Raw genomic sequence first — 13506 nt, 5'->3', positions numbered from 1 at the left:
AGCCATTTCAGCTATTCTATTTCTCGCCACTGTCACTTTGGAAATGATTAGAACGACTTTAGTCAGGATGAACGTCTTCTCTCGTCACGATTCTTTCTACACAAGAGGGACAAACCTCTGCGGTCAGACAGCCTTCACGACTCCTTGTAGCAAATTGTGTGCTGAATGTGTTTACAAACTGAGACTTGATGTCAGCCAATCAGAGTGCCGGCCTCCCTTTAGCCGCATTTTTCAATCAGGAAAAAAGTGCTTGACTTTCAGGTAGTTTGATAAATATTGAACTATGGAGGTGGACTGAATGTGATATGAGAGCCGCCTATCAGGCCTTCAGTTCCTATCAGTGCTGATGGACAAGTCAGGATCCTCCTCCTGCTAAAACAGCTGGTTGTACTGAAGACGGGGAATCAGTCTGGGAATCTGACTTTTTAAAGAACAGTCAGCTCTTCTGAATCAAAGGGACGCTTCCTGCTTTAGCTCTGCTGACAGTGGCGCTTTCACCCTGGAGAGGATCACAGGTTTGAATCCAGGCACATGAGTGGAGTTTGCATGTTTGCCCTGTGCATGGGTGCTTCCACTAGGTGCTCTGATATGTGTGAGTGCGATTGTGATGGAATCAGCTGGGACCACAACCCTAATCTGGATTAAGCCGGTATAGAAAGTGGAGTTTTGCCTTTGGCAGCTGCTAACGGTGAATTAAAGTTTTAAAGTCAATTTCTTTTGAAATTGTTTTTTGTTGGGAAAGCAATGGCATTTTCTTTGTGGCCTTGCTGAAGCTCCTTGAGAAGAAAGACATGTTTTTGGCTTCATCTGCTCTTTCTTTTTACAAAGTCATTTACAAAGAGCCGTGCATAAAAGCTCTTGTTTCCTGTTTGTACTACTCAAAGTTGTTCAATTATGGCAGCTATTTTCCACCCCTCCTGGATCATGTTGAGTCTTTGTGTGATTATAGCAGTGTGTTGTTATTTATAGCAATTACGTTCCATTGTCAGAGGACAAAATGGGATTTATTTTACCAGCTGCTTCTCAAAAAGAGGCCATATAATTACTTATAATCACATATCGCAAGCATGAATATTTCTGCTCTCTTCAGATTTATTCAAACACACACACACACACACACACACACACACACACACACACACACACACACACACACACACACACACACACACACACACACACACACACACACACACACACACACACACACACACACACACACACACACACTTCCATTCATGCCATTTCACCTGATACAGGAAGTGAGAATGCTGCACACGACGTCACAATGTTCTCAGTCAATTCTCATCCAGTACATGATGGAGGTGTTTCACAGTCACATTATCTTCGATGGGCGTGTTTCTCCTGGTGGTCTTTTGATCTTCTGGTTTCAATCTGAGGACATTTCAAATGAAGTGGCCTGCATGACAACTTCCACGAGGACCGACACGTTTGACGCAGCAAAAAAATATTGTGGCACTTTGCTGACTTTGCATCAATGAAAGCCTCCCTACGATGCGACAGCACTGGTATTACAAAAATTTAAGAAAAAATATACCCGTCAGCTTCCTCTTGCCCTCTACTTAAATTTAAGTTCCTTAAATAAAGAATATTATGTTCAAACTCTTAAAGTTCCTGAGTCTGCCTGACTCAGCTTTTATTTTTCTTCTTTTCAGTTAAAATGTTGATTCACACCAAATGAACAGTTGCGGTAGAGGTTGCACAACTTACTGAAAATAAAAAGTGTTATTACAGTAAACGGTGAGTTATTGTACTTGTTACCAAAATAGAAGTAACCACTCACTCAAATTTTTTTTAATTGTACTGATGTAGCGTTTCAGCGCAGTGAGTCAGTCTGATGATCGACTTTTGTAAGTTCAGTTAGAATGACATCAATTAGTTGAACGTTTTTCAAAGAGGTGGAAAACATTAATAGATGGTGTTATTCTTGAACGAGACTGATTCATGAACGTCTGATGAGAAGAAACAGGAACAAAGCAGGAGGGACAAACTACCAACATGGAGAAAGCTCATGTTGCTCACAGACACCAGAACAGCAATAGGCCTCATGTCGACCCACCGACAATCCCTCTGAGCAATGCACATGTACTACTATATATGATATTTATATTTTATAATGGGGAACAAGTGTAATGACGTTAAAGGTGTTTTGATTTTAAAAGAGGCAGCAGCTTTTTTTTTTTTTTTTTTTTTTAAATTCAATTGTAAATGCATTATTAATTTGGTAACATAAATCAGTGTGAAACGCAGTGGCGTGACAGTAAATCATTCACATTTTTGTGAAACATATTGAAACGTCGGCTTTCACTTTCTACCCAGCACAAAGAAAACCCTCTTCTTTTGTTTTGCGGTGCAATTAAGGCGTTGGGGGGGGGGGGGGGGGGGGCACACAACCACACACCCTACCACCCCCGCGTCTTCAAATTCATTGTAGTATTACTTAGTTAGTATTAATTTGACTAATTGCACGGTGGTTTGGGAAGGAGCTGCAGTGATTGATGCAGACCCTGCATTATTACCTGCCTTGTAAAGGGGCCTTGTTACCACAGACAACCCAGCAGTTTTTGCCCCAGGGTGCCCTAAGGGGTATGAACCGGCCATGACTGAGGAGGAACTCACAAATCTCCAAACACTAAAATAAAAAACACAAGCGTCAGCAGAGCCAGACCGCTGCTCAGTGGTAAGTAACAACAACTTTCATGTCGTCCTGCACGGGAAGAATCGACTCAACTAAAATACATGTGAGTGATTTGCACACGGTGTCCACCCCCACCCCCCACCCCCCGGTGTTTCTGGATTCCCTTTTAATGCTACTTTTTCAATAAATGAACCACACATTTGTCGGCGCTGCCTTGCCGTCTTCGGTGATTCTGTCCAGGTTTTCGGTCATTAAACAAAATCTCGGGATTAAGTTTAAGACTTTAACAGAGTGAAAACTGTACGACTTCAAATGGAGCGCTTCTCAGAGCAGATCTATTTAATCCACCATGGCGGAAGAGCAGACCGGTTACAGGCAGCCTCATTTATGGCCTATGACATGTGGCAATAATAATCCCAATACGCCTTCCCAGTGCACGTCCTTGTCTTGTTTTTACTATTATTGGGTCGTTTGTGGGGTAGAGGAAGCTGCCAGAGCATCTCAACTAAACTCGAGTAGGTATTTGGGGTTAAAGGTGTTACGAGTATAATGATTTCACTGATGTGGCGGTTCTCAGCCTGCAGCTCCACTCAAGGATTTTCAGCCGCAGCTGAAACACTTCAGGTCCGACTCTGACTCGGCAGTTCATGTGGGGGTCTCAGCATAATTCATTTTTCCAGGCCATTAACCCACGCCTACACCAACACCACCCGGGGGCTCCATCACCGGGCCGCCCCGTGAAGCGACGGGGCCGTTGGATTAGCCGGAGAAGGCAGCAGAGCAGAAAGTACAGAAGATTGTGGTGTGTGTGAGTCTCCACGGCCTGGAGCCTGGACCAACACTTATCCTCACAAAGTAGTAGAGCCGGGGACGATTGTGGCCTTTTTTTTTTTTTTTTTTTTTTTTTAAAACAAATTCTGTCAACATCGCAGAACTCTTTTGATCTAAAGCCTTCAAAGTGCACCACAAACTAGTTACAGCCATCAATAACAGAGTGAAATCACACACATGACATAACAGTTTGAGTCCAATGTAATGATTTCAATCGGGAAATAAACATTTTGGCAAAGTTTCATATCAACATGCCATGTATCAGCTATCGCCGTCACACATTGGAATAAATTGGAATCACGAAAATAAGTGACATAATGACATCCAGGTGTACACAACAAACTGGGACAAAAGGTCACCGGCATAAAAGTTGACTGGAAACTCGAAGCACAAAACCAAAATGTGTTGGGCGTTTAAACAACTCTCTTGTTGTTTCCCTCCAATCTGCTTCCAAATAAAAGCAATGTGTGCAAAATGTCGAATGCCAAAGTGTGACAACATTCAGAAAGAGCCTCAAGTTACGCAGCTCTGCGATTGAACTGATGCCGAATGGTTTAAAAAAAAAAAAAAACCTATTCTCAGAAAGATTGAGTACAAGAATTATTTTTATTTGACACTATTTAATAGTTTCACAACATGCAGCGCTCCGGTGAAGTAGAACACGGGAAGGCAGCTCGGTGGTGCATTCATCAGTAACTGGGAAACAAACGTGTGAAAGTGGGAGTATTTGGGAGTGGCTCTGCCGTCAGTGGTTCGAGTAAATGTGCTCGCATTTTCTGATCTTGCTTGTAGATGTGAATTTCTCCACTTTGCTTGCTGTTCAACAAGTTATACCAGTTTAAGATCTTGATTGTTGATGAAAGAAGTTAATGTGACTAAAGCTACATACTCATATCTACAATAAAAACTAAGTTAAAGTGACATCAGTTAGACGTTGGTCTATTTCCGTGACAAACCTAATGATTTATCTGCACATTTTCATGAGGTGAAATTGTCCGCCATTTTTCTTGACGTCACGTGAACACTCACAACTCACTAACTTTACAATTTCCCAGCTGTATGTCCCAGCGTGACTGCGACTCACACACACAAAAGAAAACACACACACATTGTGACTCTGTTCAATAAACCTTTTTTTTTTTTAATCTCAACAGCAAGTTAGCTTATGTGTGGTCAACATCAATGAAGGTAAATATAAAACTGGATTTCTATTGATATTCTTTTTTTTTTTTCTCAGCAGGAGGTGAAATTATGATACTTGGAAACACGTCCACTAGAATCTTCATGAGTTTAGTCTTGAACTAGAGAAATATTGCTATAATACTTTTAAATGGCATACACTGATTGACCAACGAGAGAGTGAAAAAAAAAAAAGAGAAAGAAGCACGGTACAGAAGCTGACAAAGAAGCTCCAAAACTCCACACGGTGGGTCGTACAGGGGAACTTCTGAGGGACTTTGGTTTTGTACCTTAGTAAAACCTGGCTCTACTTACTTTTAAAAAGAGAAAATATACAGAAAAAGACAGAAGTAATCAAAAATAAATGATAAAAAGGGTCCAACCAGAAAACAACAGTGCTATTAAAAAAAAAAAAAAAAAAAAATTCTTAATTTAGAGTGAAAATATGAAAAGTAAAAGGCACACTGAACACTATTCAACACAAAATTCACCTCAGTGCGAGCAGAGCGCACTGCAGATTCACTACCCCCCCCCCCCCAAAAAAAAAAAACAACAAAAAAAAAACTGTACAAAACACTCATCATAATAAACTGAGAAGTGTTGCTCTTTCTGATTAAAATCAACAATCAAATAGTGTGAGACTACGTCTGGTCTTTCTTTGAAAGAAATGTGTTTTGTGTCCATTATTGGTGGGGAAGAGGGAGGAGGAAGGTGTTTCCTACAGATTAACGGCTCGTTTCATCTGCCAGGAAGCGACAGAGCAATACGAACCTTTCCCCACCTTCTCCTCTCCGACGACATCGCTCCTTCCCCTCGTTTTGTCAAAGTGCTCCAGTATTTCAACTTCCACAGTTCAGATGTGACCCGTGGACAAAATGAAGGAAAACAATCATCAAAAATATTCACTTCAAGGCAAAATCCACCGTGTACTAATGCTTTTTTTTTTTTTTAACCTTCAGCCAATTTAATGCTCTAAAAAACAGAATACTGTGAACAGCATTTCATGTGCAGGGGGATAAAAACACTCCAGTCGACAAGTGAATCTCTTAAAATTCACTTATTCAACAAACATGATTCATATTTTTAACACGCTGTCGTTTTCATTCCCCTGACGTGTAACAGCAGCCGCATTTTTAAACGTATGCAAACTTTAATAAATTAAAACTTTGAAATCTGCGTTGTCGCTCGGCCTCTTTGTCACCAAGGCGCGAGTCGATTTCTCTCATTAAAACGTGCGCGTGTGATCATGTGAGCAGTGGTTTGCAGAACGGAGGGTGGATCTAGTAAGGCGGGTGCAGGACCTGTTCTGCTGCATGTTCTGGCGGCTGCGCTGCCCTCTGGTCGACTGAGTCTATTGTTGTCGGGCTTATTAGTATCTCTGCCGGTGTGACTGGGAAATGTCAAGAGTGAAAAGGTGACCGACGTGAAAAAGTGCGAACATTGTCCGTCTGCCGTCAGCTGACGATGGCAGGTGTAATTGCTCTTTGACTATTTTCATTGTTGGCGACGTCCGAGGAGCAGCGGCTGGTGGTGTCTGAATGTTCCTGCGGGCCAAATGGGACTCGGTGTGTTTCTCCCTGGTGCCACATGAGGACAAAATGGACCGATGCTGCCAGCATTTCTGAAGATGAATTTAGATCGAGTGCAGTGAAAACGGCAGGAAAAAAACAAAAGACGCATTTCCAGGGTGGATTTCGCCATGAAGTTTTGCACAGGACTGCAACCACAAGTTGGTCCACCATTTCTTACCATCACTACTGACTAATTGCCACCACACACACACGCACGCACACACACGCGCGCACACACACACACACACCTGGTCAAGCCCGCCCTAACTTCTTATAGAGCATGATTAAGATATGAGCGTTAATCTGCACAGACGCCTCTGCAGTTGAACCCATGGCCACTGAAGGCCACACAGTCTGGCAGACGGCTACAGTCCAGGAATCTCAGCCCTCTGACGTTCATCATCCTGTTACTCCAATCTCGTTATTGTGACATCATCCGTCAGAAGAGATCCATCTGTGCACTCCGAGTCAGTTGAGCACAGTCTATAAGTGCTGTAAAGGAAGAGGTCTCTCGTCTGGTTGCCAGCAGGCCGAGTGTCTGGTGAGCCGACGGTGCAAATCCAGTGTGAGGTGACTGATGTCCTGCTGGCCTTCGCCTCGCGGCAGCCTCAACGTCAGAGCGGAAACATTCCGCAATGAAATCGGACGTGGGGAATCTTCCAGGGGATCATCTCGTGATAAAATGCAACACATCATTAAGACAAGACAGAGGCACGACTGGAGCGTCGAGGATGTAAACCAGAATTCACCGAAAAGCTACAACTGCACCGAGAGAGAGAGAGAGAGAGAGAGAGGTTATTCTGAATGAAGCAGTCAGTACGGTTCGTCTTGGTTCGCAATGACAACACCTTATGAAAGTTGCAGGAAATCTCAGTTTTCAATTGCGTGCATGCACACACGCGCACACACACACACAGTACTGTGCAAAAGTTTTATGAAAATGGGATGTTTAGCTTTTCATCTGAAATGTACAGGTAAATCTTAAAATAACTGAGCAGCTTGTCCGCATCTTTCTAGGTATCTCATGAAATAATGTAATATTCTACTATATCTTTGATTTATATGACTTTTTAACAAACAAAAAAACATTTTTTTTTTTGGGGGGGGGGGGGGGTAATTTGCCTGTAATCCCAGGATGAGCGCAGCTGATGGGTCCCACATTGGTTCTGTCGCGCTGCTGCTGCCATCGTCGTCATGGACTCGGTCTGACGTTACCTGAAGAGTCTGAAGCTTCTGCTTGCAACAAGCCAAAACTACCTTAAAGTACCTCGAGAACAGTGTGTGCAAGAGTACCGGCGAGAACCGCGGCCGATTTACAGACAGAGGGTGGGTGAGATGATGCACGTGTCATTAGAAAAAAACTAAAAGAAAAGAAAGAGAACCCTCATGGTTTCATTAGTGAAAGCCACCCCCACTTGACTTTTCAAGCTTGAAAGTTTTGCACAGTACCATCCATACAGCTGTCTCCAGGCTAATCCCTGCACTTCCAGGGCAAAACAAAGGGTGAGAGATTATCTCCTGGTTACGTCATCAGCTTAAGTGATGTCCCTGCCGATGTCTCGGGGTCCCTGCGAGCCAATCGGAGTGGCCGTACAGGTGACGCTCGTCATTCATAATCCCTCCACGTCAAGGATTAATATTGCTTCAGTATTGCCACAAAAATAGAATAACAATGCCTTATTATTAAACACTTTCTCAACCCAGCGTGTCAACAATCAGCCCTCATTTATCAGGAAAAACGCACCGTCTGCATTTCAACTATTAAACGTGGCTGGTTCAACCTGCAACCCCCCCCCCCCCCCGGTGACTGACTTCATTGTTTCTGAGAGTAATGGCACCTGTAAATGCGTGTGCTGTCAAATGGAAAGGCAGAGAAGCAATTCAGTAGTGTAAGAAATCGATCAGGTTCAGTAGTTAGAATATACAAAAACAAATAATATCAATGTCACATAGCTGATATCCTTGTGGATCAAACTTAAAAATAATAAAATGAAAGCTTGAGGAGTTTTTTTTCTTTTTCCGCTGGTTAAAAACAGAAGGGTAGCATGTCTGAGGTGTTTGAAGAAACAGGCAGAAGTAACTTCTGGTATGTTGCAGGAATAGTGTAAGTGGTAGTGTTAAAACGAAGGCATGACGGCCGCACTGGACTCTGCAGGTTAGAGTCTAAATAGCATCTGCAATCACTAAAAATGAAGCACATTTAACATTTGAAGTTGTGGCGCTGTTCATGGTACCTTGATAAATGAGGGCTATCTTCACTTAAAGAAACCAAAACAAAACAAACAAAAAAGAATCGCTTTTCTCATCTACTGGAATCTTTTTGAAAAAAAACCCCCCAAAAAACAAGAATTAGTGTCTGGGCAACCAGTCTATTGTTCTCAGTGGTGTCCTATTTTAAATACAAAAAGCACTTGCCAGCCGTTTGTGCTTCTGGTTGCCACTCCATCAGTCCTACACGAGCTCAGCTTCAAACCACAAGCAGGATGTGCAGCACCACCGACCTCCCCACCCCCCCGCTGGTGCTACGCGGCGCAGTCTTCACAGGTGGCTCAGCGTACGCGACGGCGGCGGTGCCGGCGGCGCCGGCCTCGCCAAAGACCCGAGGTGACGCTGCGCCACGTGTCGGACCTGTTCCAGCCCGGCGAGGCCGATGAGAGCGAGAACAGAGGAGGAGAGGGAGAAAGGGAGGTAGGTTGAGGAAGGGTTTTGGTAGAAAGTTTGAGGTTCGTCACAACTAAGAGATGAAGTTTGTATTAGTTGTACAAGAATTAACGCTTCCTTCCCTGTTGCTACGCTGAGGGCCTCCCCTTAGATCTCCATTCTCTCTGCTCTTAATGCTGTGTAGGTTCTCATTGCTTAATACTGAATGCTCTCCAGCGCTCAGCTGGCTTCAGTTGACCAGTACAAAGCCATGCTGTGAGTCCACCGTTTCCATCATCTCACTGTCAAGAAGGGAGCCCTGCAGCTCGGGCAGGACCAGGCCGCCTGGCTGCCCCGGTCCAACCAGCGCTCCGGCTGTAGCTTCGCCGGCGGCCGCCTGAGGGAGCGAGATGGGGTCCAGCGAGAACTCGTACGGCTCAGTGGAAGGGCCCAGCACCTGCTGGTCGCAACCCGCGGGGTAGCCGTAGCCCAGGCCGCCAGCGGAGGCGTCGTGAGGCTGGGGGTGGTGGAGTTGGTGGTGGAGGTGGGAGCCGGGAGGCAGGTGTTGGGCATAGTGGTGATGGCTCATGTAGGGGTCGTAAACCACGCCCTCGCCCGGCTCCATCAACGGGCTCAGGCTGTGGGTGTGGCTGAAGGGCGGGGAGGCCTGAGGGCTACCCTGCTGTGGGAGCTGAGGCTGGTGGGGTGCTGGCATGGGGGGGCCCTGAGGGGAACTCTGCAACGCCGACGGGTCCAGAGCGGAGTTTCCTGTCGGGTAGGATCCTTCAGCTATCTGCATCTGGTTGAAGTAGGTCTGCAGCCCCAGGCCCTGCGACTGCTGCAGGTACATCCTCTTCTGGTTCAGTCTGGGGGGGGGGGGGGGGGGGGAAGAGCAGCAGCACCCACTTAGAGCAACGCAACACTTTACATCATGACTATGAGCTTCTGTGTGCAAAACAAACAAAGAAAAATACAAAGGAAAAGGAAAACCTCAGCATCTTGTCGTCTTTTATCGTAATTTTGTGGCGAATGTCAATAATCTGTGTGTTGTGCTTTTTTTAATTCCAGGAATTGTGTGAACGGACAAAAACTATAATAAAACTATAGAAACTATAATACCAAATGCCTATTACCAAAAGAGCAACAGATGTTTCCTCTCTCTTCTTTAGTTCCGGGAATTTCACTTTACCACATGGGTTTCACTAATGTGGCACATGAGTGAATATTGCAACTCTCAGATCACTGCGCACAACTGGGAAGACACATCTTTGCTAAATCGTCTGTGAGACTAACAAGTTTAGTCACTGTCCGAGGGACAGGATTTCACGGTGAAATGATGTCTCTTCTGCTTGTACTCGACTTCATTGATGTTAAAAGTAGAAAACAATTCCTGCAAACTTAAAAAAAAAAAGACAAAGAAAAAAGAGGGGAATTTTCAAAACTTTCAAGTTCAATCAGATATTGTGAGTGTTTATAAGTGTTTCATTTAGTGACGAACCAAATGCAAGATTTCATGGTTACATAATCTTTTTTTTTTTTTAAGTTTACAAGATATTCAAACTAAAAGTATTATATAATAAGATTTTTTTTTAAACCTATTTTCTTGATCCAGTCTTGTGATCTCTTTCACCCCGTGGTCTGTACATGTGCTAGAAAACTGTTAGTTTGGATGTGATTGCAGATGCTTTCATTCTGGATTATTAAGCAAGTGAAGTGAACACAACAGAAAAAAACCCCCCACAGAAAATATCAATAATGAAGAGGCAAAAACAAGCATTGATGTGCAGCATGATTTACCTGTGTTCCTGCAGCTGTTGCTCTAAACTTCGAGGAGTCTCTTTACAGAAAAGTTGGCAGCTAGCAGGACTGTTAGCCAAGACGTTGGCCTTCTGGGCAGAAGAGAGAGCGTCACTAATGACTGTGCAGGATAATTACAAATGTACTGAATCACTTCCTAATCTAAATTAAAGGACTTAAGCTTATGCAAAGCTACATGAGTTATAAACCTCATCACTGAATGAATGAGTGTGAAATACACTGTACCTGCAGCCTGTGAGTGAGGTACTGTGTCTCCAAGCTCTGTCTGCGGGAAAGGAGAGGCGGCTGTGGCCCGCCCTGGTATAAAGCTAGGCCCTCCTGCTGCTTGCATGCCTCACCCTTCAACCAAAAACATACAGTGTTACCGAAGCGGGGATGCTTGTCGACAAACGTTCAAGGGCCCAGATCTCCCCCTCCCCTGTCGCTTAATAAAGCCGCGTCGGGGCCTGGGTGCTTCATCGTGTTGTCTAACTGAATCATCTTTGCCGTCTCCTGCCCGAGTGCCTGTGTTGTGATCAGCCAGATGCCTTTGACTGAGTGACATGCACCCTCAGGATTACAGATTAGGTCAATGAAATGAAGGCAAATTAAAAGCGTGATGGGGGATCGAGCATTATAACCAGCAAAGAGCTACTTTATTGCAATATGAGAGGACAAAGGGAAAACAATGCGTCTTTTCTGAGTTTACATTTCATGCCGTACGTTTGTTTGGGCTTCGATTTCTCAGATCGCTCCTCAAGTGGGTGTCCCTGAGGTGTGTCACTTTGCGCACATGGGTGTTTGTCTTTTTTTTTTTTGTGTAATTGCAGTTTTAGTCACTATTATGGGTAATTGTGACCGACTCAACAATGGGTGCATTCATTTTAGCCCATGCTGCCGGCCCCTGGGAGGCGGGAGACAGTCAACACCCACAGTTGGCTGCCTCTCCTGGGGTTACACAACAGCCCGGGTGCCACTTTTTTCCCCTCCTCCGGGCATCATGGGTTCAGGACAGTAAGCGGGGACTGAATGGGTCTGGGAAAAGAGTGAGATCACATGGGGTTTGCGTGCAATTATGCAGTGGGACTGACCTCGAGGAGATTGTGCAAGTGGTGCTGTGGTCCCAGGGGGCCCATGGTGGCCCCCTCCCCGGAGCCCATCTGCTCCACTAGCATCTGGACTTTGTTCAGCTCCAGGATGCCTTTGGTCCTCGCCAGGTTCTGGAGGTGCTGGCGAAAGGCGACCAGACCTGAGAACACACACACACACACACACACACACACATGAATAAAGAAAATCCCCTGAAAATGGAGTCAGCATTGATTCCTGCCCCGATCAATAAAATGACTTTTGTCTTCATAACAGGAAGTCAAAAGCTCCATCCTCTCGCAGCATCAGGATTAGTCGTCACTGACGTGAGCGAGCCAGTTGACCCGTTTGCACCATTCATCGCCCCTTCTGACGATGTGCCTGGACGTACGTCATCAGCCGCTGTGGGTGTGTGAGTGTGTGTGTGTTTGTGCCACCGCGAGCAGCTCTGATAAGACCCATCCAGTGGTGGCGAGCTGTGGCTGTGAACGATAGGACCTGACTCACTGTGATGGTGGGAGTTATTTAAAACCGGAGTCAGCAGCCTGACGCAAAGAAATCCACCGCATCAACACTCTCCAAAGAGGATTACCAAAAAAAATAAATAAATCAATAAACTGCAAATACCAACGAGGAGCGCACGGTGCAGACTGTCGGTGTGGAGCCAGGAAAGAAAGACACATTTTTCAAATTATAATTACAGGTTCGATTTGGCTAAAGTGCAGGTGATTTGCAACTCGCGGGTCTGGAACAAACAGGCTGTAAAGGGAAGAGATCGAGAGTCTCTCTTATATTGTGGCTGCTCTTTCCTTCTGATGTGGAGAAGAAACAAATCCCGCCTGCCACAGAGTGAAACTTTGTTAAAGAGAAACACAAGCAAGACGGGGACTGAGCAGCACGGAGGGAGGGGAGTGAGAGAAAAAGAGATGGTGAGAAAAGGGGGAAGAAAAGGAGAGAGAGAGAGAGCGAAAGATGTGGGCTGAAACCTTCAAATATCTGTGATTCACAAGGTGAATCATCGCCGTTGTAGTCGTCAGAGTATCTGGAGACGATGAGCAAGGGGGAGAGGAGGGGGGGGGGGGGGTGGGGGGGGATAGTGTGTGAAAAAAAGGAGGGAGCAAATGAGCAGGTTGCAGTGAGGCACTTTATTCTGGAAGCTACAGGCATGCAGGAATATATGTATATACACGTACGTGTGTGTGAAGAGCAGCTGTAGCCGAGGTGGCTATGTCAGTGTCATGAGTTCTTCAACGCTCCGAGGATCCAGGAGCCTTCGACATATACACTGTGACACTTGACGCAATAAGCTCCCTGCAGCTTGTGGCAATCGAGTGAGAGCAGACGTGTCGGATCTGGCGTTTAATTGACACTTATGTGTGACTGATGTGTGTTTTCAGAGCGTCTCTCTCACGACCCAGCTCATCTCCATCCACTTCAGACAGCAATTGTCACAGAAATGTCTTTCAGCAATGTTTCAATGGTGCGCCTGCACTCATCCCATTCAACCGTGTAGACAGAGCAATACAGAAATAGTACAGTAACAACAGGATATGTCAAGAATGTCGTGTCGTTTGCTGTATTGCATTATGGTCTTTTGAGGCTTTTGAGAGCGCTGCACTGATTTAGACTTGCACTTCCACTGACGTCAGAATCACGACGGACTGCATCCAAAAGGATGCAGAAGCACCAAAGATAGCAGCTTCTTTTCATTCCACACATTCCTCTCTCCTGTCAAGACCT

At 45.1% G+C, this 13506-nt stretch overlaps 1 protein-coding gene across 2 annotated transcripts in view; it reads right to left on the bottom strand.

Moving 5' to 3' along the window:
• Nucleotides 1-5203: 5203 nt before the first annotated feature.
• sik2b (salt-inducible kinase 2b) overlaps nucleotides 5204-13506 on the bottom strand; it is a 51026-nt gene continuing 42723 nt past the window's right edge. Inside the window, exons 12-15 of one of the 2 annotated variants that reach the window (XM_080507203.1) lie at nucleotides 11769-11926; nucleotides 10924-11037; nucleotides 10678-10769; nucleotides 5204-9746 (exon numbers count right to left, since the gene is read on the bottom strand). In XM_080507203.1, coding sequence (XP_080363329.1) covers nucleotides 9131-9746; nucleotides 10678-10769; nucleotides 10924-11037; nucleotides 11769-11926 — 980 coding nt within the window. In that variant the 3' untranslated portion in view covers nucleotides 5204-9130. The remainder of the gene's footprint in view (nucleotides 9747-10677; nucleotides 10770-10923; nucleotides 11038-11768; nucleotides 11927-13506) is intronic. The other variant, XM_080507204.1, reaches the window with a different exon arrangement.

This window comes from Blennius ocellaris (assembly GCF_963422515.1).
Source record: "Blennius ocellaris genome assembly, chromosome: 2".
NCBI lineage: Eukaryota > Metazoa > Chordata > Actinopteri > Blenniiformes > Blenniidae > Blennius > Blennius ocellaris.
The sequence above is the reverse complement of the archived record's forward strand: the minus strand, read 5'-3'. Positions and strand labels throughout refer to the sequence as shown.